Consider the following 25,161-nt stretch of genomic DNA (forward strand, 5'->3'; position numbering starts at 1 on the left):
TGTGTGGGTTGTAGAGTCCGTCTCATGCTATCATGAGTGTGAAAGTACAACCAACATTCAAAAGTGACCAAAACATCAGCCAGAAAGCAATGGTACTGAGATGTGGTCTGTGGTCCCCACCTGCAGAACCACTCCTTTATTGAGGGTGTCTTGTAATTGCCAATAATGTCCATCTGTTGTCTATTCCATTTGCACAACAGCATGTGAAATTGATTGTCAATCAGTGCTGCTTCCTAAGTGGACAGTTTGATTTCACAGAAGTTGGATTTACTTGGAGTCAGTGTCGGACTGGGGTGCCTAGGGCCTGCCAGTAAAATTGACTTTAGGGGGCCCACTTTTCACCTGCATATAAATATTACACTGCCATCGCTGACAAATTTATCTACATCTCTAATAAACTGGGTATTTTGGTTAATGAATGATGAGATGCTGCTTTTTTCTGTACAGAGTGAACCAAGTGAATTATGCCACGTACTGCCTATACAGCGGGACTGGTGGCACAGAGCTTCACAGGGGCCCCCCGGGGGATTCCCGTTACCTGATGTGCCAGTCCAAGCCTGCTTGGAGTTATATTCTGTTGTGTTCCCTTTATTTTTTTGAGCAGTGTATATACCAGGATGGAGGGTGCATATATATAATTTATTCAGGATGGCAGGGGCCCAGTCTAAGTCTTGCACCGGGGCCCATCATACCCACTGCAGTCAGACTATACAACATTGCAAAAAGCTATAGTGGGCGAAATGAAGAGGGAAAATGAGGATTTGGGCGGAAAATATTTTGGCATGAGGGGGGGCCCATGTGAAAGTTTGCACCGGGCCCGTATCACGCCACTGGTAGTAATCATTACTACTTTTTGCCTGATTGTATTTCTAGTGTGACGTTCCTGCCATGTGAGCTTCTAGCTGTAATCACGGGAGTGTACAGGGCTGGATATACACTGTGAATCCATTGCTGTACACTCGGAGCAGCAGATGAGAAATCTCCTCTCTTTCCCCTGTGCAGAGAGCGGCTACACTAGCAGAAGGAAGGTCAGGGAACTACAGAGATCTCAGCCGGCCAGAGAGAGGCAAGCACTTGTTTCCTACCGGACCCGAATCTCCAGTGCACGCCGCTAGGTGGCACTGTGGCGCGGTTGCTGCTGCAGAGTGGTGCGATGGAGCGCTGTTCCTCAGTGATGTTCGCTGCTGAGTAGGGTCCCCCGGATTGGGATTTCGGGGTCTATGTGACCAGTGCAGGTTGGCAATGCGGATCCGGATACTTCTGTCATTAATAACGGGGTGCAGGCGTACTTGGCGTCTTTCACTACAATAGTCCCGGGCAGGAGGCTGCACAATAGGAGGCGTTCACAGCCGTGCATCAGTATGGACTAATATTACACCACTCTCTGACACTAATAACTTTACTTTCATGTGGGACAACCTGTGCCTTTGACGTCTTTGTAAAACTACAACACCCAGCATGCCCCGACAGTATTGACTTATCAGTGTCCTCTGAGAACTGTAGTTTTGCAATTGCTGTAAATCCAAAGTTGGTATGTGAATCATTGCCATTATTAGTGCTGTACTGTCAGGGATCACCTATTCTATGTGCAGCCACTTGGATTACCTACCACCACACAGTGCCCCTTTCTGGCTTACCTGCTGCCACACAGTGCCCCTTTCTGGCTTACCTACCACCACACAGTGCCCCTTTCTGGCTTACCTACTGCCACACAGTCCACGTTTCTAGTTTACCTACCGCCACACAATGCACCTTTCTAGCTTACCTACTACCACACAGTGCACCATTCCACCTTACCTTCCACCACACAGTGCATCTTTGTAGTTTACCCACCCCCACGCAGTGCACCTTTCTGGCTTACCTACTGCCACACAGTGCACCATTCCACCTTACCTTCCACCACACAGTGCATCTTTGTAGTTTACCCACCCCCACGCAGTGCCCCTTTCTGGCTTACCTACTGCCACACAGTCCACGTTTCTAGTTTACCTACCGCCACACAATGCACCTTTCTAGCTTACCTACTACCACACAGTGCACCATTCCACCTTACCTTCCACCACACAGTGCATCTTTGTAGTTTACCCACCCCCACGCAGTGCACCTTTCTGGCTTACCTACTGCCACACAGTGCACCATTCCACCTTACCTTCCACCACACAGTGCATCTTTGTAGTTTACCCACCCCCACGCAGTGCACCTTTCTGGCTTACCTACTGCCACACAGTGCACCATTCCACCTTACCTTCCACCACACAGTGCATCTTTGTAGTTTACCCACCCCCACGCAGTGCACCTTTCTGGCTTACCTACTGCCACACAGTGCACCATTCCACCTTACCTTCCACCACACAATGCATCTTTGTAGTTTACCCACCCCCACGCAGTGCACCTTTCTAGCTTACCTACTACCACACAGTGCACCATTCCACCTTACCTTCCACCACACAGTGCATCTTTGTAGTTTACCCACCCCCACGCAGTGCACCTTTCTGGCTTACCTACCACCACACAGTGCCCCTTTCTGGCTTACCTACTGCCACACAGTCCACGTTTCTAGTTTACCTACCGCCACACAATGCACCTTTCTAGCTTACCTACTACCACACAGTGCACCATTCCACCTTACCTTCCACCACACAATGCATCTTTGTAGTTTACCCACCCCCACGCAGTGCACCTTTCTAGCTTACCTACTACCACACAGTGCATCTTTCTAGTTTACCTACCCCCAGGCAGTGCACCTTTCTAGCTTACCTACTACCACACAGTGCAGCTTTCCAGGTTACATACCACCACACAGTGCACGTTTTGAGTTTACCTACCACCACACAGTGCACGTTTTGAGTTTACCTACCGCCACACAGTGCACCTTTTTGTCTACCTCCACACTGTGCATGCAGAGGGGGCCATGAGGGCATCATGCTGTGTGCGTGGAGGGAGTGTACACATCATAGTTCCTAATTCTGAGTGTTATAGATATTTGTCTATTAGTCCTGTAGGTGTTTTGTGGTTGGGGGAGCACAAGGTAAACATTCATGTAAGATGAGCACAACCACTTGTCCTGACACTGTTCTTTGTACCACTGCTGGCCTTCAGGAGCTGCTTGTTGTTGAGGCTCTTGTTGATAGATCTAACCACATAGGGGAACTTGCCATCCACAGTCATGTTAGCACGCACCAATAAAGGCGTAGATAGCAGAGCTGCAAAAATCAGCAATACCACATAACATGACAGATGACAAATATTTTAATGCAAGAGTTTTCGTCGGTTTCTTCATAGTGACCATATAGTGTGTAAAACCTTTTTTTTTTTCATGTACATATATTTGTTTACAGAACTGTCACTGGGTCTCATGGGTCCTAAACTTCAGCATGTTCGTGCAGAAGAGACGACAGTATGTGTGGCTGTCAGAGTCCGGCCGCTGCTTCCGAAGGAGGTTCTGCACGGTCAGCAGTCCTGTGTGCATATTCATCCTGATCAGAAGGCACTAACTCTTGGCAACAACAGACATTTTGAGTTTCAAGATGTCCTGGATGAAGCCTGCAGCCAGGAGATTGCATACAATCGCTGTGTACAGTCACTGCTTGAATCATTTTTTCAGGGCTTCAATGTTACTGCAGTTGCTTATGGGCAGACAGGGTCTGGGAAGACCTACACCATTGGAGAGGCAAGCATATGTGAGTATAACGTGCACAAACATGAATAGGAAGACTTTTTTTTCTTTTTATCACCTAATTGCATTTTATAGTACCGGTTTTACACGTCTGACATTTGTTGTCTAAGTACAGATCACAATATCTGGACTGGCCGAGGGTCTACTGATCCAAGCTCAACAATCCCATTGGTGTGTATGAGACTGTTGATTTCAGTTCAGTACACCTGCGCCCGGTATGAGCAATGTGGTCTGTACTTGGACTATGAATGTCAGATGTGTAAAAATGGCCTAATTTTAATAATAGAGCAATTAAAGGGCAATCTAATGCTTTTCATACGCCAGTTTTCATGCTAGCCAATTTATTGAGAGGTGCTTTGCCAGCTGTCTATACACCTGAATGTCAGATGTATGCCAGTCTGTAAGTTGCCATAGATTTGTGATCTCATTTGCCCAATTTTAAGAGCTTCACTTACCGCACTCTCACCAACTTTTGAAAGAGTGGGTGAGAACAGTAGGAAAAAATAAATAAGGCTAGTGGCGCTTGTTTATGCAGTAAGAAAAAGCTGCAAATAAGACAACAACCACAGTGGTCTAAAGTGAAAATCTCAATGAAAAAAAAAATATATACACTACCGTTCAAAATTTTGGGGTCACCCAGACAATTTTGTGTTTTCCATGAAAACTCATACTTTTATTAATCAAATGAGTTGCCAAATGAGTTTAAAATTTAGTCCAGACATTGACAAGGTTCGAAAAACATAAATAATAATTTTCTCCTTCAAACTTTGCTTTCGTGAAAAGATGCTCCCTTTGCAGCAATTACAGCATTGCAGACCTTTGGCATTCTAGCAGTTAATTTGCTGAGGTAATCTGGAGAAATTTCACCCCATGCTTCCAGAAGCCTTTTCCATAAGTTGGTTTGGCTTGATGGGCACTTTTTGCGTACCATACGATCAAGCTGCCCCCACAACAGCTAGTGACTGCACTGGCCACTCCATTACAGATAGAATACCAGCTGACTGCTTCTTCCCTTAATAGTTCTTGCATAATTTGGAGGTGTGCTTTGGGTCATTGTCCTGTTGTAGGATGAAATTGGCTCCAATCAAGTGCTGTCCACAGGGTATGGCATGGCGTTGCAAAATGGAGTGATAGCCTTCCTTATTCAAAATCCTTTTTACCTTGTACAAATCTCCCACTTTACCAGCACCAAAGCATCCCCAGACCATCATATTACTTCCACCATGCTTATAAAGTCCATGGAGCCTCATTTAAGAGTCTCAAACACAGGACAAGCCAGATCTTCCTCCAGGGAAAGACCCAGCCAAGGAGTGACTCCTTTCGGAAACCACCATTACCACCATATTAAGTGGCCCTTTAAGTCAATATCCAGCTCTTTATGAGTTTACAGATATGACAAGGGAAATACCAAGGCCAGGTATCCATCCACAGACAGCTGTTTTGGGGTGTTGCCCCTCATCAGTGTGGAGCAGGATTCTGGCTAGCTGGGAGCGATGCCTAGTAGACCAACATCACGAAACAATCACTGACCTCAGAGAGACCAGTCAAAGAAAACACTGCGGCAGCCGGCAAAGGCGCTCAAACCCTTGTCATATCTGTAAACTCGTAAAGAGCTGGATATTGACTTAAAGGGCCACTTAATATGGTGGTAATGGTGGTTTCCGAAAGGAGCCACTCCTTGGCTGGGTCCTTCCCTGGAGGAAGATCTGGCTTGTCCCGTGTTTGAGACTCTTAAATGAGGCTCCACGGACTTTATTTGCATATTTGTATTTCCCAGGGAGCAATGCACCTAGGATTTCACTGTGATTGAGCGCCTTTGCCGGCTGCCGCAGTCTTTTCTTTGACTGGTCTCCATGAGGTCAGTGATTGTTTCGTGATGTTGGTCTACTAGGCATTGCTCCCACCTAGCCAGAATCCTACTCCACACTGATGAGGGGCAACTGTGACGGGGCAGTAAGGGGAAAACAGAAGATGTGGAACCGGGGCCCCTGAACTGCCCCTCAGCCTAAGGGGGTGCCCTGTCTTTCCTTAACTTGGGGGTACACTTAAAGGTAGTGAGGCCCAAGTCCCCAACCTGTCCCTGTCTCCTGTTTAGCTCTGAGCTAAACCCCCAACCCCCTCCCCAGGAGGTGAGACAGGGAAAAGTGTACTACACAAAAAACCCAAAGGAAAGATACAACAGACAGGGTAAAATAAAGCTTAGCTTGCTCTGCTGCAATGCTCCTGGACAGCAGAGATGGCCACTTGACAACAGCAAACAACTGAAGCACCACAGAACTCAGCTTGGTTGGTCTCCCAAGATCAAGTGTATAACAACCAAAAGTGATTTCCAGCATCTGAACTCCTTTTATAGGAAGGAGGGGGAGAAATTACCACCTGCATAACTAATAAATCACATGCAGTTTCCCTGCAGTAACCTCGGCAGCCACCGGGGGGGAATATACATCAGCAGACCAACTACAGTTGTAGTAAACCCCAGCTGCCACCGGGGGGCAAAAACTCATATTTAACACCCAATGGGCGAAAAGAGAAAAAGGTTTAAATGTGAGGAAATCCAGACCTGACACAGATCCAAGAAATGGATCGTGACAGCAACACCCCGAAACAGCTGTCTGTGGATGGATACCTGGCCTTGGTATTTCCCTTGTCATATCTGTAAACTCGTAAAGAGCTGGATATTGACTTAAAGGGCCTCTTAATATGGTGGTAATGGTGGTTTCCGAAAGGAGCCACTCCTAGGCTGGGTCCTTCCCTGGAGGAAGATCTGGCTAGTCCCGTGTTTGAGACACTTAAATGAGGCTCCACGGACTTTATTTGCATATTTGTATTTCCCAAGGAGCAATGCACCTAGGATTTCACTGTGATTGAGAGCCTTTGCCGGCTGCCGCAGTGTTTTCTTTGACTGGTCTCCCTGAGGTCAGTGATTGTTTCGTGATGTTGTTCCACCATGCTTGACAGATGGTATCAGGCACTCTTCCAGCATCTTTTCAGTTGTTCTGCGTGATCCAAACACCTCAAACTTGGATTCGTCTGTCCATAACACTTTTTTCCAATCTTCCTCTGTCCAATGTCTGTGTTCTTTTGCCCATATTAATATTTTCCTTTTATTAGCCAGTCTCAGATATGGCTTTTTCTTTGCCACTCTGCCCTGAAGGCCAGCATCCCAGAGTCGCCTCTTCACTGTAGACGTTGATACTGGCGTTTTGCGTGTACTATTTAATGAAGCTGACAGTTGAGGACCTGTGAGGCGTCAATTTCTCAAACTACAGACTCTGGTGTACTTGTCTTGTTGCTCAGTTGTGCAGCGGGGCCTCCCACTTTTCTTTCTACTCTGGTTAAAGCCTGTTTGTGCTCTCCTCTGAAGGGAGTAGTACACACCGTTGTAGGAAATCTTCAGTTTCTTGGCAATTTCTCGTATGGAATAGCCTTCTTTTCTAAGAACAAGAATAGACTGTCAAGTTTCACATGAAAGTTCTTGTTTTCTGGCCATTTTGAGAGTTTAAAGGGGTTGTCCACTACTTGAAATTAAGCCATCAATGTATCCCCCCAGGGCCCCTAGTGAATTTTGTAAATACCTAATGTTGCCTATACTGCCTGTGAGCGGCGCTATCGCTGGCCGCTAACAGGCAGCACGTGGCCCCCTGCTGCAGACGGCTCTTCCTTCCGCTGACGTCCCGTCAAGTGCTGGCAGTAGCCGGGGGTCCCACTTCCTCCTTCCACGCTGGCTGCCTGGCTGTGGGCGGGGTTATCCCCCCGCGTCACACCCGGCATCCACCGTGCACCCATTCATTGAGAAACCGTGCGGTGGATGCTGGGTGTGACGAAGGGGGTAGCCCCGTCCACAACCCAGCAGCCACCGCGGGGACCCAGCGCTGAGTCACGCCTCACTTGTCGTGACGTCAGTGCTGGGTCACATGCTGCCTGTGAGCGGCCACGGATAGCGACTCTCACAGGCAGTGTAGGCAACATAAGGTATTTAAAAAATTCATTAGGGGCCTCAGGGGGATATATTGGAGGGTTAATTTAAAGTAGTGGACAACCCCTTTAATGGAACCAACAAATGTAATGCTCCAGATTCTCAACTAGCTGAAAGGAAGGTCAGGTTTATAGCTTCTGTAATCAGCCAAACTGTTTTCAGCTGTGCTAACATACACTTGCACAAGGGTTTTCAAAGGTATTCTAACCATCCATTAGCCTTCTTACACAGTTAGCAAACACAAAGTACCATAAGAACACTGGAGTTATGGTTGTTGGAAATGGGCCTCTATACATCTATGAAGATATTGCATTACAAACCAGATGTTTGCAGCTAGAATAGTCATTTACCACATTAACAATGTATAGAGTGTATTTCTGAATCATCTAATGTTAGCTTCATTGGAAAAAAACGGGCTTTTCTTTCAAAGATAAGGAAATTTCTAAGTGGCCCTAAACTTTTGAATGGTAGTGTGTACAGTATATACAGTATATATTCGCATTATTGTTCAAATTACAATAACGGAAAAAACATTAAAAGAGTAAGTCAGCAATGCTACCGAAGCCAAGAGAGGGTTCAGCTGGCACAATCGGTGATCACTTTGTATAAAAATCCAGATAGGCTGAGACCAATAGGTCTGAATAGTAAAGTGGATTTTTTTGCAATTCAATGATTAACACCTGACAGAAATTACCAAGTGTACATAAAACAATCCTGGAAAACGAAGGCCAATCCCTGAGGAAGGAAACCGTCTGATTTCCGAAACCCTTTGGAGTTTTGGTCCTTGCCATGCGTCTTACAGGCTTTCTTCACTATCTATGTAGGTCACGCAGGTCCTGCTCATACTTATCTTAATTCTGTGGACAGCCAGAAGAACTACACCGAGGGTCTGTCACCGGCCGGGACAGCGCTCCAACTTCTTGTAAGCGCATTTCTCCCAAAGAGCCATCTACCATTACATTTACCATGATACTACGGCGGTCTTATGAGCATACCCGCATTCCAGCAGTGAAACAAGGGACCTGGTCACCATGGGGTAAACCCTCGAGACATATAATGGATATGTCGTTTTGACTCCATGTTTGTGGTTGGTCGAGCTTTAAACAATTCATGAGGATTAATGCGTTCACTCTGGAGTCTTTATTAGTTTAGTGCCAGATTTAGAAGGTATAGGATATACTGACCACGCTGGTAGTTCCTACAACCGGCGGTTTATCTATTTGCAGGTCTGATCACTACAGTCCTGGTTGCCGCTACTTCACCCTGAGTATTGTGTCTCTAACCTGAGATTTTTATACACTGTGATCACTGATTGTGCCAACTGAACCCTCTCTTGGCCTTGGTAGCATTGTTGACTTAGTCTATTAATGTTCTCCTTTATTGTAATTTGAGCCATAGCGCAAATATATATATATATATATATATATAGATAATATTTATTTCTCCTTCACCTCATTGGGGGACCGTGGGTGTTATGCTGCTGCCACTAGGAGGACACTAAGCAAATATACAGAGTAACTAACTCCTCCTCCGCAGTATACACCCTCTGCTGGCTCTATCCTGAACCAGTTCTTGCTTAGTGTCTCTAGGAGGCACTAGGGTTTGGCTTCAGACCCCGACGTTATTATTTTATTTTTCATTTTTCACTCTTTTTCCGATGGAATGAAAGGGCGACAGGGGCTTTCAAGGTCCCGATCTCCCAAAATCAGCAACTGGTGGGAACGCGGAGTTTCGCCTCCCCGTACCCCCTTCTGCACCTTCTAAACGCCATGCCTGGGCTCACCCTATGGGCGATGGATCCCTTTCATGGATCCGCTCTCCCCACACCAACAACGGACGGGATCATGGGGTGTCGCCCCCACGTACCCCCTTCCGGAGCCAGACCTTTCAGCTGGACAAAATTGCCCTGCTTTCCTCCCAAGGGATTACCTCAGGGATCACGCAGAGGCTTCCAAAGGCGTCCGTGCTGTCCCACCATACCACCAAGAGTGGCTGATGTCAGGTGGCGAGTGAGCCCTCTCCACTTCCCTATCAAAGAGATTGTGGATTGAGGATGATCCACCCTACCACACTCCTCCAGCCGTGGTTCTTCAAGACAGCACACCCGGCTCTGCTGCATCTGTGTGAGTAAGCTCAGCGCCCAGGTCGGCAGGAGGGCTCTTTCACGGGGATGGTCTGGTACTCAGGGATAGGTGTCCCGCTGACTGCGTTCACCTTGCCGCGCGCCCGGCCCGCTATAATCGGAGCCGCCGCTGCTGCCCCAAAATTCAGTCCCCGGCTTCTGGCCTGGCTAGGCCTAGCTCTGCCCACCAGGCAGGCTCCGCCCATATCTTCAGTGCTTCTCGCTCTCAATGAGAAGCGCTCCGGCCGCATCCCTGCTGCCTTGCCTTGACTCCGGCCACATTTCTGGCGCTTCTCGTTCCTCACAAGAAGCGCCAACTTATTCTCGGCCGTTACTTCCTGTCACTGCGGCTGGGAACGCCATCACCTATAATCCGGGAACGCTCCATTCACCTACCGCAGTGCGGACTACCTTCTCTGGGGGCGCACAGGACCTGGGCAAGCTGAGCACAGCCTGCAGCTGGACACAGCGCTTAACCCCTTCCCTGCAGTAGCCCATAAGCAATCCAAGACCAATATGTCTCAGTCAAAGACATCTAAAAACACACAGTGGTGTACGCCTCATGCAATACCCCACTACCACGGAGGCACCGTTCTGCTATCTGTGCAGCCTGCAAACCCTCATGCGCACAGGAGCCCCCCGCTAATGCTGACCCTAGTGGACCTAGCCCACCCGAGTGGGCCACGTCTCTGGCGCAGTCCATGGCTTCCATGGCTAAAGCAATATAATTCTACTGTGATTCCTCCTCAAGCCAAGGCATCAGTTTGCCTTATGTAGAAGACCCGTCAGCCTTGCAAGAGTCTTCCTCAGACAGGGGCCGGACAACAGCCGAAGATGTGTAATCTTCTAGGAAACGTCCCCATAGCTCGTTCCCCAGGCAATCTGCTGCCTCAGCTTCTAAAAGCTCTGCTTCCCGCACCCCCTCACCAGGCATTTGCAGTGAACACGACTCAGAATATGAATCCGATGTGGCCGTAGACCCGGACTCGTTCTAGTATCAGGAGTCACTATATTCTCTAATTGAAGCTGTCAATAAGGCTCTGAGAGTAGACGATGAGCCTGGGACTAGTCCGGATCACAATGTCCTTCAAAAGGACCAAACGTCCTCACAAGGTTTTTGCCAACCACCCTGAATTTGCAGACATTTGTTCAGAGACATAGAAGTCGTCCGGACAAACGATTCACAGGGCTGAAGCCACTGGAAGCACGGTACCCCTTTGCCCCTGCTCTAAGAAAGGAGTGGACCGAGTCCCTCGCAGTGGACCCACCCATATCACGTCTTGCTTCCATGACTCTCTTGTACTTGTCTGACGGCTCGTCTATCAAAAACCCCACGGATCGACAGACTGATAACCTTGCTCGGTCAGTCTACGAAGCTGCCAGCGCAGCTCTCTTCCCTTCCTTCACCGCAACCTGGGTGGCCAGAGCTATGGTGGCCTGGGCAGAGGTTTTAGGAATGACCAGTCGAGACAATGACCTACCTCCCGAGATTGTCAGTCTCGCTTACCAGATTGCCCGGGCCGGGGATTATGTAGTGCATGCCTCCCTAGATGCTGCTAACTGTGCCGCGCACGCAGCCACAAATGCCATTGCTATCAGGAGAGCCTTATGCCTCCGATAGTGGCGAGCAGATTCCCCCTCCAAAAAATCTTTAACTTCTCTGCTTTATCAGACCATCAGATTGTTCGGAGACAAGCTTGACCAAATTATCTCAGATGATACTGGAGGGAAAAGTAAATTCCTCCTTCAACAAAGACTCAGCCGGCCTTTTCGGAGTCAACACCAGGTTCGCTTCCGGCCTTTTCGCGGCACCTTGAGCTGGTCATCCGCAAACGCCTCGTCTAGCTCGGCCCGTCCCCCACGCAGGGATAGGGATCCACAACCCTCATACAAGCCTTCTCATTCCTGGAAAAGCAGACCTACACGGTCTGGCCCCAAGGGTACCCCATCCCGCATGTTCTCTACTCAATGACTCATTGCCGTATTCGGAGGACAGACAGGGTAGGCGCCAATCTACTTCTGTTTCGTCAAGTCTGCCTTTCGGTCGTTCACGACCAATAGGTCAGAGATCTGGTGTCCTCCGGATACAAAATAGAATTTGCGTGTCCCCCCATCCAACTCGCTTCTTCCATTCACGTCTTCCAGGAACGGAGTCGCATGCAGTCCTTTTCATCAGCCCATATCTGCAATCCGCTGAGACGGAGTCATCGTCCCGGTCCCACACACAGAAAGGTTCAAGGGGTTTTACTCAAACCTGTTTGTGGTCCCAAAAAAGGACGGATCCATGCATCCCATTCTGGATCTAAAACTGTTAAACAAGTTTGTCAAAATTCGTCATTTCAGAATGGAGTCTCTCCGTTCAGTCATCCCTTCGCTGGAGGAAGGAGAATACCTTGCGTCTATCAACATCAAGGACGCATATCTTCACATTCCCATCTTCTCAGGTCACCAAAAATATCTACGCTTTGCGATCGGAGACGAACACTTCCAGTTCACTGCCTTGCCCTTCGCTCTCGCCACCACCCCCAGAGTGTTCACCAAGGTCATGACAGCCATCATGTCTATTCTACACTCTCGGGGCGTGGTGATTCTGCCCTACCTAGAAGACCTCATCAAGGGATCGTCCCTTCGGGCCTATGCAGAGTATGTCAGCATCACTGTGGACACTCACTCGTTTAGGTTGGCTAGTGAACCTAAGCAAGTTCTCACCAACCCCATCTCAGCGAATCTCCTTTCTGGGGATGATCCTGGACACTTCCCGAGGGTTGGTGATTCTCCCTCCAGAAAAGATTTCAACTCTGATCCGGGGAGCCCGGAAGCTTTCTCTTGCCCGCCCCCACTCCCTGCGGTTTGGCTTGCAGGTTCTGGGAAAAATGATAGCGACAATCGAGGCAGTACTATTTGCTCAACTACATCTTCGCCCCCTTCAGCAGGCATTGCTGAGAGCTTGGGACAGAAATCCGGACTCTCTGGACTGCCAGATTCGCCTGTCCCTCCGGATCAGGCTGTCTCTCAGGTGGTGGACATCACCAACCTTATTGGGTCAGGGAAGGTCCTTTCTTCCTGTCCACTGGCTGGTGGTGACCACAGAAGCCAGCCTTCTGGGTTGGGGAGCGATTTTCCGTCACCACATGGCTTAGGGACACTGGTCCTTTCAGGAATCACGCCTCCCTATCAATATTCTCGAGATTCGGGCAATCAGGCTAGCCCTTCAGCGATTTCATCATTTCCTGGTAGGTCATCCCATTCTGAATCAGTCGGACAATATCACGGCAGTGGCGTACATCAATCGTCAGGGGGGCACACGAAGCAGAAGAGCGATGCTCGAGCTAGCGCACATTCTGCAATGGGCCAAGACAAACCATTCAGTCATCTCTGCAGTTCATATGCCCGGAGTAGAGAATTGGGCGGTGGATTTTCTCAGCCGTCATGGCCTGGCATCAGGGGGAGTGGTCTCTTCATCCGGAAGTCTTTCAGCAGATTTGTCAGCGCTGGGGAACTCCGGACTTGGATCTCATGGCCTCCAAGCTAACCGCCAAAGTCCCTGCATTCGTAGCTCGGTCCCGCGACCCATTAGCCATCAGGTCGGATGCCCTGGTGCTTCCGTGGCAACAGTTTCGCCTCCCTTACATTTTTCCGCCGCTTCTGCTAATCCCAAGGGTCATCTGAAAGATCAAGGCGTATAGAATCCCAGTGATTCTGGTCGCTCCAGACTGGGCACGCTGAGCGTGGTACACAGAACTAGTACAGCTAGTCGCCGACATTCCCTGGCGGTTAACCGACCGCCCAGACCTTCTCTCTCAGGGGCCGGTCTACCGCCAGAACTCTGGAGCTCTGAGTTTATCAGCCTGGCCATTGAATTCTGGATTCTAGCCCAGGCAGGTTTCTCGAAACAAGTAGCTTCCACCAGGGCTGTGGAGTCGGAGTCGTGGAGTCGGAGTCGGTGCTCATTTTGGTGGAGTCGGAGTTGGAGTCGGTATAAAATGAACCGACTCCGACTCCTAAAATATATAATAAATTGGGTACAGTAATTCAATGCAGGATGTGCTGAATATTTTTTCATAGGAGTTTGGGAAAGTTATGAAATGTCCTATAAATGGCTGTTATATTCCTGATCTAAGGCTACATTCACACACAGCGTTTTTCCTGTGTTTTTTGAGGATACGTTTTTCAGCTGCAAAAGTTGATCATCTTTTTAAAAAACTGCATCACCTGAAAGGTTTTTGAGCTCATAGATAATGTTACTCAATAGCAAAAGCAGATTAGAAATCTGCTCTATCTATCCATTTATCCATATCTGTCTATCTATATCGTATCTGTACCAAAAAGAATGAAAACCGGGTAGTACACCAATATATATTCTGTTCTATCTAAATATCTTGATTATTGGATCATAAAAATGATTAAATGTCTGAGGTTCACATTGTACTACAATAAATTTTTCACTTAAATATAAGCAATATGTGTGGGAGTCGGAGTCGTGGAGTCGGAGTCGGTGTAAGGGAAATTGAGAAGTCGGAGTCGCAGGTTTGGCTTACCGACTCCACAGCCCTGGCTTCCACCATGATTAACGCTCGGAAACCTACATCTATGCGCATTTACCATCGCATCTGGAAGGCCTTTTCCTCTTGGTGCAAATCCCGCAGATGTTCCCCACTTGTTTTTTCTATCCCTTCCATTTTGGAGTTTCTCCAAGCAGGATTAGACTCAGGCCTGGCACTGGCTTCTCTCAAATGTCAAATTTCGGCCTTACCCGTTCTGTTTTCAGCAAAGGATAGCTCCCAAATTGCAGGTCGAGACCTTCATAAAGGGAATGTCGCATCTTGTTCCTCCCTACAAGATGCCACTAGAGCCTTGACACCATAATTTGGTCCTAGGTGCCTTGCAAGAGGCCCCCTTCGAACCCTTGCTGGACGCTTCCCTTACTCTTCTTTCTTGAAAAGTTGCCTTTCTTGTGGCAGTAACATCCATTAGGCGGGTCTCAGAATTGGCGGCTTTGTCTTGCAAACCTGCATTTCTGGTTTTCCACCAGGACAAGGTGGTGTTGAGGACGTCTCCGTCCTTCTTGCCTAAAGTCGTTTCTGCTTTTTATCTAAATGAGGACATAGTTTTACCCTCGTTCTGCCCAGCTCCGGTCCATCATACTGAGAAAGCTCTCCACACTTTGGATTTAGTAAGGGCACTCAGGAAATATATTTCCAAAACAGCGCCTTTCCACAAATCGGATTCCCTCTTTGTGCTTCCGGAGGGTTACAGAAAGGGTCTCACTGCTTCTAAAGCGACAATAGCCAGATGAATCCGCTCCGCGATCCAAGAAGCTTACCGTGTCAGAGGTCAGCCTATCCTGGTGGGGATCAAGGTACACTCCACTCGGTCAGTGGGGACCTCCTGGGCTATTCGGCACCAGGTGTCGGCACAGCAAGTGTTCGAGGCTGCAACTTGGTTCAGCCTGCACACGTTTGCTAAGCATCACAACATTCATTCTCAGGCTTCTGCAGATGCGGCTCTTGGCAGAAGAATTTTATAATCGGCAATATCACATCTGTAGGCCAGGTTTAATTGTTGGGTACACAAGGTTTCAGCTGTTGTGCTGTTTCCCGTCCAGAGACTGCTTTAGGACGTCCAATGGTCCTGTGTCCTCCAATGAGGCGAAGGAGAGACAGGGATTTTTGTGTGTACTGTAAAATCCTTTTCTCCGAGCCACTCATTGGGGGACACTGCACCCACCCTGTTAGCCTGTTGGCTTGTAGTTGTTCTTTGGTTTCGGCATATTACATTTGCTTTGTTTGTTAATCATGAAATCCTACTGCTTTGGCACCGAACTGGTTCATCATAGAACCTGCAGAGGGTGTATACTGCGGAGGAGGAGTTAATTTATCTGTATATTTGCTTAGTGTCCTCCTAGTGGCAGCAGCATAGCATCCATGGTCTTGTGTCCCCCAATGAGTGGCTCGGAGAAATGGATTTTACGGTGAGGACCCAAAAATCCCTGTTTTTTCATTAAAGTGGGAAAATGTTGCTCATTATTCCATAAATATGGAGTGTGCCATAATTTCCAACTTCTTTACGTCAATTTCCTGTTAAATTGCTTCATTTCAGCTTCTATCTCAGACGATGAACAAGGCATTATTCCACGTGCAATGGCAGAAATTTTTAAACTGGTTGATGAAAACGATCTGATTGACTACACAATCCGAGTGTCCTACCTGGAGGTATATAAAGAGGAGTTCCGAGATCTTCTGGAAGTGCAGACATCTAGTAAAGACATTCTTATCAGAGAGGATGATAAAGGCAATGTCGGTAAGTAATGACAGTCTGCGTTACAGATATCTGTCCTGTTGTGTCAGGGCAATTGATTATTTTTCAGTACGCTGGCTTGGAATAATCTGCTATTTTTTTTGGTAAGGCTAGGTTTACACTTATACAATACTTTACACCGAGCACAATGCTGAAGTTTCAGCTGGAATTCCCTAAAAAGTGCATACTGACTGCGATCCTCACAGAGCCATTCACTTGAATGAAGCTGAATGAGTCACTGGGACCAGGGATCGGAATAAATTTGGGAAACCATCAATGCTTGATATCAGATATTTTGGATAATTTCTTAATAAGGGTATGTGCACACAGCGTCTTTTTCGGCATAGTCCACCTGGAATCTGCCCAAGTGGACAAGTTTAATATTAACTGCTTCAAGCTATGGGCACATGTTGCGGATTGTAAGCGTTTTTGCCGCATTTTTTCGCCGCGAAAATGCATACACAACACAACCCATTGAATTCAATGGTATTCCGCAATGCTGTGCTAATGCTGCGTATTTTTCCGCGGCGGAATCGCATAGCGGTAAAATATGCAGCATGATCATTCTTTGTGCGGAATCGCTGCGATTCCACACACATAGGAGTACATTGATCCGCTTACTTTCCGCATGTGGCTATGCCCGCCATGCGCAAAGTAAGTGGAAAATGTGCGGATGGTACCCAGGGTCTGGAGGAGAGGAGACTCTCCTCCAGGCCTGGGTACCATATCTCTGTTAAAAAAAAAAAGAATTAAAAAAAACATTGTGATATTCTCGCCTTCCGGTGGCCCCCGCAGCCTTCCCGATCCTCGCGATGTTCCCGGCAACTCCCGTTCCCAGTGATGCCTTGGGACAATGACCTGTGATGACGTAGCAGTCTCGCATGATGCTACGTCATCTGGGGTCATTGTCGCAAGGCATCGCTGGGAACGGGACTTGCCTGGAGCATCGCGAGGATCAGGAAGGCTGCGGGGGCCGCCGGAAGGTGAGAATATCACGATTTTTTTTTTTTTAAATTATTTTTAACATTATATCTTTTTACTATTGATGCTGCATAGGCATCATTAGCTGTGATCTTAGCAGTGTGACCTTCTGGTGTGCATGTCTCACAACCAAAAGCTCCATGAAGCCATAGCCTTAATATTGCATGAAATGATGAGAAACACTGCTGTTAGAGGGCAGCATTGGAGTCCTGGGCTGAAGTCTTACCAGAACCATATTTACCTAGGTTTCTTCCAAGTTCTTTGCTTTCTTCCCACACTTTAAATCATGCCAAGGTTAATTGGCTCCTAAAAGTGAATTATCAGAGTAGAGCAATGTAAAGGAAACCTTGACAACTGGTTCTATGTTTCAAATAATTTCACGTTTTTCTTTTCTTTAGTGTTGTGTGGCGTAAAGGAGACAGAAGTGGAAGGACTTGATGAAGTGCTAAGCCTTCTAGAAATAGGCAATACTGCTAAGCATACAGGAGCTACTCAAGTGAATACCCTGTCTAGCCGCTCACATACCATCTTCACTGTCACCATGGAACAGAGGAGAGTAGTTGGTCGAGTCACCAGAATGACCAATGGTGAGGATGGTACAGGTCTAGCAATTGGTCAGGTCCTGTCTTCCAAGTTCCACTTTGTAGACCTGGCTGGTTCAGAACGTATACTGAAAACGGGCAATACTGGGGAGAGGCTGAAAGAAAGCATTCAGATCAACTCTGGGTTACTGGCCCTGGGTAATGTCATCAGCGCCCTTGGGGACCCAAAGAGGAAAGGGAGCCATATCCCATACAGAGATTCCAAGATCACCAGGTACTATCAAATGCCTAATGCTTACTGTATGTTCATTTTTTATAGTTGTTTAGCTTCTCTAATGCATAACAAATTCTTTTCTCACTAGCAATTCATTGGATTGTTCTGGCGTTGGCTGCCATGGGCTTTTTACGATATAATTGCCCAGGAAAAACTGCTTTTTTGGTGCTCCTGTTTCAGAGATTATAGTCTTATTTTATTTTGCATGGGGTTTTATTCGGATTTGCTCAGTGTGAACACTTTCATGTACTAAATTCCTGACATCTTTGTAATAGTTTCTTTTCAGAATGTTTATTTGTGTTTCACTGCCTTGTCTACTTTGGATTGTGCAATGAATGGATGATGTGTCATTTCTTCGTAGGATCTTGAAGGATTCCCTTGGAGGAAACGCCAAGACTGTTATGATTTGTTGCATTAGTCCTTCAGCTTCAGACTTTGATGAAACCTTGAACACCCTGAACTACGCCAACCGTGCGCAGAATATTAAAAATAAAGCAACTGTCAACTGTAAGAAAGATGCTGAGCGAGTGGAAGACCTACAGCATCAGATAAAGTCGCTGCAGCGCGCCCTCGAGCAGAGACATCGATCAGAAACACGAATTCTAAATAGATTTGACCCTTCTAAGTACGTGGCCCAAAGGTCTACGGAAGATCATGTGTCCCGACTAATGGCAGAGTGTACACATTATAGGACTTGTACAGACACAGGTTACCTCCTTCTTATGGACTTTTTATCAGAGGGAGGGTTGTCTCCTTCTCAGGCCCAGAAGGTGAAGGACTGGATGTGTGCAGTAGAAGAGGAAAGGAGTGAAGTGACATCCGCTTCTGGGCTAGATAGTGGGATTGAGAGCTCTACTGTGGAGGAACCCATGAAAGAAATTGGCAGGAGACCGATAAAAGGCAAGGTATAAAGCCAATAATAGTGCAACATATAAATCTAAGGTATAATGTCAATATTGCTGCAGTGTATAAGTCTGATAATGGGTAAAAAATAGCAAGAATTATTGTAGAGATGGCCCTGATAACCCTATAATATGTAAAGCAACAATATTATTGGGTTACTGATGCCATCTATATACCATTTTTTGCTCTTTTTGACGTATTGTTTTTTTAGGTGTATGGCACATAAATTTAAAGGGGTTGTCTGGTCTAGAATTATAAGTCTGCAGTCACTCTGTGTGACTGCAGACTTGTGAATCCTCACAGCGCATGCAGTGTGCACTACGAGGATTCGTCAGTGTCTGTGCCAAGAACTGCAGTCAAGTATGCAATATGTATACGCCCTGCCAGAATGATTGTATTAATCGGTTGAATGATGCACTTGTATTGAGTGAGGCCACGTCCACTAGATGGGGTGTGCCGCATTTTAGAATGGACAACCTCTTTAATTTATAGGCGGTGCTGATCCCCATTCTTTTCCTTAAAGGGAATCTGTCAGCACGTTTTTGCTATGTATTCTGACAGCATGATGTAGGAGTTAAAACACTGAATTCAGCGATGTGTCACTTATTAGGCTGTGTGCTGTTGTTTACTTACAATAAGATTAACTCAAATGACCCAAAAATAAAAGTGAAAAAAACTCAAATCAATTATGCACACAAAAAAGAGGAAGGTAATTGAATATAACGCCACCAGGAGTATAGATCACAAAATATGATTTATTAATGTAAAGTACCAATAAAATACATCATCAGAACTGCAAAGTGACACAAAATTCAGGGAAAGGTTATCTCCATATAACAGCCATTATAAAAAATGCCATAATAGACATAGCCACATAATATTCAAAATATGCCACTTTTGTAATACAAAAAGAATAATAATATATTGATAAAAAAAAAAGGGCCCAGGATATGCAAAATCTGGTGAGGGAATTGAAATAGAACAATATATCATAAAGTGCATAAATGCAAAAAAATAAACATTGTATCAAAGCCTCCCATGATTACTGCTAATCCACTGTAGAAAGCCCTTATAAACTGCCATGTTAGTAATGTAAAATACTTACATAAATGGACAATAATGAAGAAAAACACAGACCCTGGCGCCAGATATGCATGTTTACTTACAATGAAGATTTTATCACTAGAAGAAAATCGCTGACTGGACCACCGTGCACAAGAGCCTTGGTCTGACCACACCCTCTCTGATAAGCAGCTCACTGTCAATGGACCATGTACCTAAAAAGCTGTGGTGGGAGCTGGGTTAGCTTTCTGAGCTTTGCTAAATGCTACATTTGAAAACTGATGGTGCCACAACTGCTTCACCCAGTAAACTAAGGGACATATTTCTGGAATCAGGCTCACTTGCCCTATATTTCTCGTTCGCCTTATTGGGGGACACAGAGACCATGGGGTGTATGCTGCTGCCACTAGGAGGCTGACACTATGCACAAAAAAAGGTTAGCTCCTCCTCCGCAGTGTACACCCCACCGACCGGCAGGAAGTTCCTCAGTTTAGCTTAGTGTCAGTAGGAGGTGGACACGGGTCTTTCATTAGACCCATATCTACCTCGATGTGCGTCGTTCCTTTTCAGGTTCCAGGAGGGATACAGTGTGAAGAGTCACAACTGTACTCCCACAAAGAGGCTATGAGTACGGCGTGTACTGCCACCCCGTATCCTCTTAGTTCTCCGGGCGGACCACAGGCTGAGCACAGGTGTCGTGCCAGCGAAAACAGATGGTCCTTGCCCCCCGCCTCCCACCCACTCGCCCACCAGAGCCTGTCGGTTGGACGAGGCGAGAATATGTAGAAGATGAGCAGACAGCGTGGGATACAGAAGGTACCTTTATTGGAGCACCGGAACATAAAGCCACAAGATGACCCGGGAGCGGCGCCAAAGTAGCGCCGCAGATTCTCGCACTGCTCGCGCCGTCCGACGGTCGTCGCATCCCTTTTTGGCCCCGGCGGCGGTGCGGGCCTTCTTCACCCCACCGCCGGTATTCTTGTGAGGGTTGCGTCTGGGAGCAGGGCTATGGCGGCGTCTCCTTTAGGGGCGGACGCGGCTGCGTCGCAATTCTTCCGCGCCGCCCTGTGCTGACAGGCGGCCGCCGTTTCAAATTTAGTCCCCGGCTTCAGTTTGGGCCTTTGCACCCGTCGCGGCCACGCCCCCCGTTCATTATCATAGGCCGGCTGCGCTCCCGCCCGTTCCTAAGCCCTCCCACCGCCTCTCTAGTCTTGTGGCTGGGAAGGGGGAGGAGGCGGTTCTTCCCTCTGGTGCAGGCGGCTAGCTCCGCCTTTCTTCTTACACAAAGACCGCGCTTTTTGATTCCTCACATCAGGCTGCCGCCATCTTTGCAGCCTGACAGCCGGAGACTACAGCAGATGCCATCTTTCGGGGACACCGGACTGTGAGTAGTTCTGCAACTGCAGACTGACACCCTACCTTGCCTTGCTGTCCCCCAACCCTCCAGCACTTCCGCAGATTTTTTTCGCATGCTCCTCTTGCAATCGCAAATTCCCCTCTGCCGGGACTGCAGCAATCCCGTTCAGCAGAATGCCGTCCAGGAGCCATCTACTGCGCCACGTGAAATCGAACCCCCCATTCCTGGCTGGGCCTCGTCCCGTTCACAATCTGTGGCAGACCTCACCAGGGTGTCTCAGTCCCTAGTTGGCCGTTCTTGATAAGTTGCCCCTGGACACTTCTGCAGGGTCAAGCAGGTCGCAAGACGTTCCATCTGAGCCAGCTAGCAGATGCCGCGAAAGGCCCAGGCAGGATCCACGGCTGGAATCCTCTCCTGGTCTCTCATCGGCACCTAGTCCTTCCCAGCAGTCGCCCTCCCGTGCCTCCTCACCCGAGTCAGGTGAAGCGTTCTCGGATATGTCCTCTGAAGGGATTTTAGAGCTGGATTCTGACCAGGACGCGGACATGAAGGTTACGGTACAGAACCTCATTGCTGCGATTAACCACACCTTCGAAATATCTGACTCCCCTGCGAAATCCTCAGATCAGGAGGTTTCGTTCAGACGGGCACAAACACCATCCAGGGTATTCGCCTTCCACTCTGAGTTTGGCAAGATCCTTGCCAGGGAAAGAGAAAATCCGTCCAGGCGATTTCAAAGAGGGAAGCGTCTCGGCGTGCTGTATCCGTTGGCTAAAGAGCTCTCTGACAACTGGTCTGCTTCCCTGTCGGTGGACGCACCCGTGTCCAGACTTTCTAATAACACGGTTCTCCCGCTTTCAGGTGTAGCGTCACTAAAGGATTCTAATGATAGAATTATAGAATCCTTGGCAAAGTCAGCATTCGCGGCGGCTGCAGCGGTGCTATGTCCAGTCTTTGCCTCATCTTGGGTGGCAAAGGCCATAGCCACTTGGGCAGAGGATCTCCGTAAGGGCATCCTAGATAAGGCCCAACCAGAGCAATTGACCGATCTGGCCAACCAGATTTCCCATGCAGGGGATTATCTGCTTTCTGCTTCCTTGGATGCCGCGTCTCGCGCTGTTCAGGCGTCAAGCAACGTTGTGGCAATCCGACGTACAATTTTGCTCAAGGCTTGGCAGGCGGACTTGTCTTCTAAAAAGTCTCTTACCAATCTGCCTATTCATGGAGCGCGTCTCTTTGGGTCCCAGCTGGACCAGATTATTAAGGACGCCACTGGAGGCACGAGTTCTCTCCTCCCTCAGTCCAAACCTCGCAGACCCCCGCCAAGGCGTCAGTTTCGGCCCTTTCGGGCTTACCGCCGCTTCAATACGGCAGAGAACTTCTCTAACCAACAAAGACCACAGGTACGCCAGGATAGAAAGACGGTGTCCTTCAGACCCACTCCCTCCTGGCGATCTCACTCCTCCCAGGGCAGACCCTCCAGGTCCAGATCTGGACGGTCCACGCCAGCATGACTGTCAACGAACTCCCGAGGGTCCCTCCCAATTGGGAGGTCGACTCCGTTTCTTCAGGGATACCTGGCTGGCCTCAGTAGAGGACGCTTGGGTCAGGGAGCTTGTATCTTCAGAGTACAAGATAGAGTTCATTTCTCGTCCACGGGATCGCTTCTTCGAGTCCCGTCCTCCAAAAGATCCAGCCTTAGTTCCGGGGTTCTTGCATCCATCGCCTCTCTCCTCAGTTCCGGGATGATTGTGCCCGTTCCCGAATCAGAACGTTTCACAGGGTTTTCTTCAAACCTGTTCGTGGTGCCGAACAAAGGCGGGACAGTTCGCCCCATCTTCGACCTCAAATTACTCAACAGGAGAGCCCGACTGCGTCATTTCCGAATGGAGTTTCTTCGGTTAATCGCTTCCATGGAGACGCAGGAGTTCATGTGTTCAATAGACATTCAAGATGCCTATCTACATGTTCCCATATTCTCCGGGCATCAGAAATTCCTGCGATTCGCCAGGAACATTATCAATTTTGTGCACTGCCGTTCGGTCTTGCCACCGCACCCAGAGCATTTACAGAGATCATGGCGGCGTTGATGGCCTGGTGGAGAATCAGAGGTCTCGTTCTTTTTCCGTACCTCGACGACATTCTGATCAATGCTCCATCCTTTCGTCAAGCTCGCCAAAGTCTTACCTGACCAATTTCGGGTGGCTCATCAACGAAAAGAAGTCTTGTCTTGTCCCGACACAACGTCTTGTGTTTCTGGGTCTATTGTTCGACACTCGTCGATCGAGGGTTTTTCTCCCTCAAGAGAAAATTGGCTCCCTGCAACGGGATGTACGATCGCGGCCGCTCATGAGACTTCCATCTCTCCGGACGACCATCAAAGTCCTGGGAAAGATGGTGGCGGCAACAGAGGCGGTCCCCTTTGCCTAATTTCACTCCAGACCTCTCCAACTCGCCATCCTATCCCGGTGGAACAGGTCTGTCCTTTCCCTGGATCGCCCATTTCGTCTTTCAAACCATGTCAAGCAGTCCCTCAATTAATCATAGAATCGTAGAGTTGGAAGGGACCTCCTGGGCCATCTGGTCCAACCCCCTGCTCAAAGCAGGATTCGCTAAATCATCCCAGTCAGATGTCTGTCCAGCCTCTGTTTGAAGACTTCCATTGAAGGAGAACTCACCACTTCTCGTGGCAGCCTGTTCCACTCATTGATCACTCTAACTGTCAAAAAGTTTTTTCTAATATCTAATCTGTGTCTCCTCCCATTCAGTTTCATCCCATTGCTTCTAGTCTTTCCTTGTGCAAATGAGAATAAAGTTGATCCTTCTACAATGTGACAGCCCTTTAGATATTTGTAGACAGCTATTAAGTCTCCTCTCAGTCTTCTCTTTTGCAAACTAAACATTCCCAAATCCTGCAACCTTTCCTCATAAGACAGGGTTTGCAGACCGGTCACCATTCTGGTCGCTCTTTTCTGAACTTGCTCCAGTTTGTTGATGTCTTTTTTAAAATGTGGTGCCCAAAACTGGACACAATATTCCAGATGAGGTCTGACCAAAGAGGAGTAGAGGGAAATAATGACTTCACGTGATCTAGACTGTATGCTTCTGTTAATACATCCTAGAATTGCATTTGCCTTTTTTGCTGCTGCATCACACTGTTGACTCATATTCAGTCTGTGATCTATTAGTATACCCAAGTCTTTTTCACATGTGCTGTCACTTAGCCCTATTCCTCCCATTCTATATATGCTTTTTTCATTTTTATTGCCCAGATGTAGTATTTTGCATTTCTCCCTGTTAAAAACCATTCTGTTAGTTGCTGCCCACTTCTCCAGTTTATTTAAATCTTTTTGAATCCTCTCTCTCTCTTCTCTAGTATTAGCTATCCCTCCTAGCTTTGTGTCATCAGCAAATTTAATCAGTTTACCCTCAATTCCTTCATCTAAATCGTTGATAAAGATGTTGAACAATACAGGGCCCAGGACAGAGCCCTGTGGTACCCCACTTGAGACATTCTTCCAACTGGATGTGCAGCCATTTACGACCACTCTTTGGGTCTGATCACTAAGCCAGTTATGAATCCACCTAACAGTTGCCTTGTCCATTCCATACTTAGTCATTTTTTCAATAAGGATTGTATGAGAGACTTTGTCAAATGCTTTGCTGAAGTCAAGATATACTATATCTACAGCATTTCCTTGATCCACCCAATCAGTGATACCGTCATAGAAGGAAATTAAGTTAGTCTGACATGACTTATTAGTTACAAACCCATGCTGACTCTGTTTAATCACTTCATTCTTATCCAGGTATTGACATACATGTTGTTTAATAATTTGTTCAAAGATCTTTCCTGGTATAGAAGTCAGACTCACCGGCCTATAGTTCCCTGGGTCCACCTTCTTCCCCTTTTTGAAGATAGTAACAACATTTGCTCTTCTCCAGTCTTCTGGCACTTCTCCTGTTCTCCA

At 47.6% G+C, this 25,161-nt stretch overlaps 1 protein-coding gene across 3 annotated transcripts in view; it reads left to right on the forward strand.

The window, feature by feature from the left end:
• Positions 1-935: 935 nt before the first annotated feature.
• KIF7 (kinesin family member 7) overlaps positions 936-25,161 on the forward strand; it is a 107,402-nt gene continuing 83,176 nt past the window's right edge. For 2 of the 3 annotated variants that reach the window (XM_073568687.1, XM_073568689.1), the window contains exons 1-5: positions 1,078-1,235; positions 3,339-3,680; positions 15,874-16,074; positions 17,451-17,868; positions 18,230-18,773. In XM_073568687.1, the coding sequence (XP_073424788.1) occupies positions 3,356-3,680; positions 15,874-16,074; positions 17,451-17,868; positions 18,230-18,773 (1,488 nt within the window). In that variant the 5' untranslated portion in view covers positions 1,078-1,235; positions 3,339-3,355. The other variant, XM_073568688.1, reaches the window with a different exon arrangement.

The sequence above is a fragment of the Dendrobates tinctorius genome, unplaced genomic scaffold (assembly GCF_039654945.1).
Source record: "Dendrobates tinctorius isolate UK_male_01 unplaced genomic scaffold, ASM3965494v1 ptg000022l, whole genome shotgun sequence".
NCBI classification, from domain to species: Eukaryota; Metazoa; Chordata; class Amphibia; order Anura; family Dendrobatidae; genus Dendrobates; species Dendrobates tinctorius.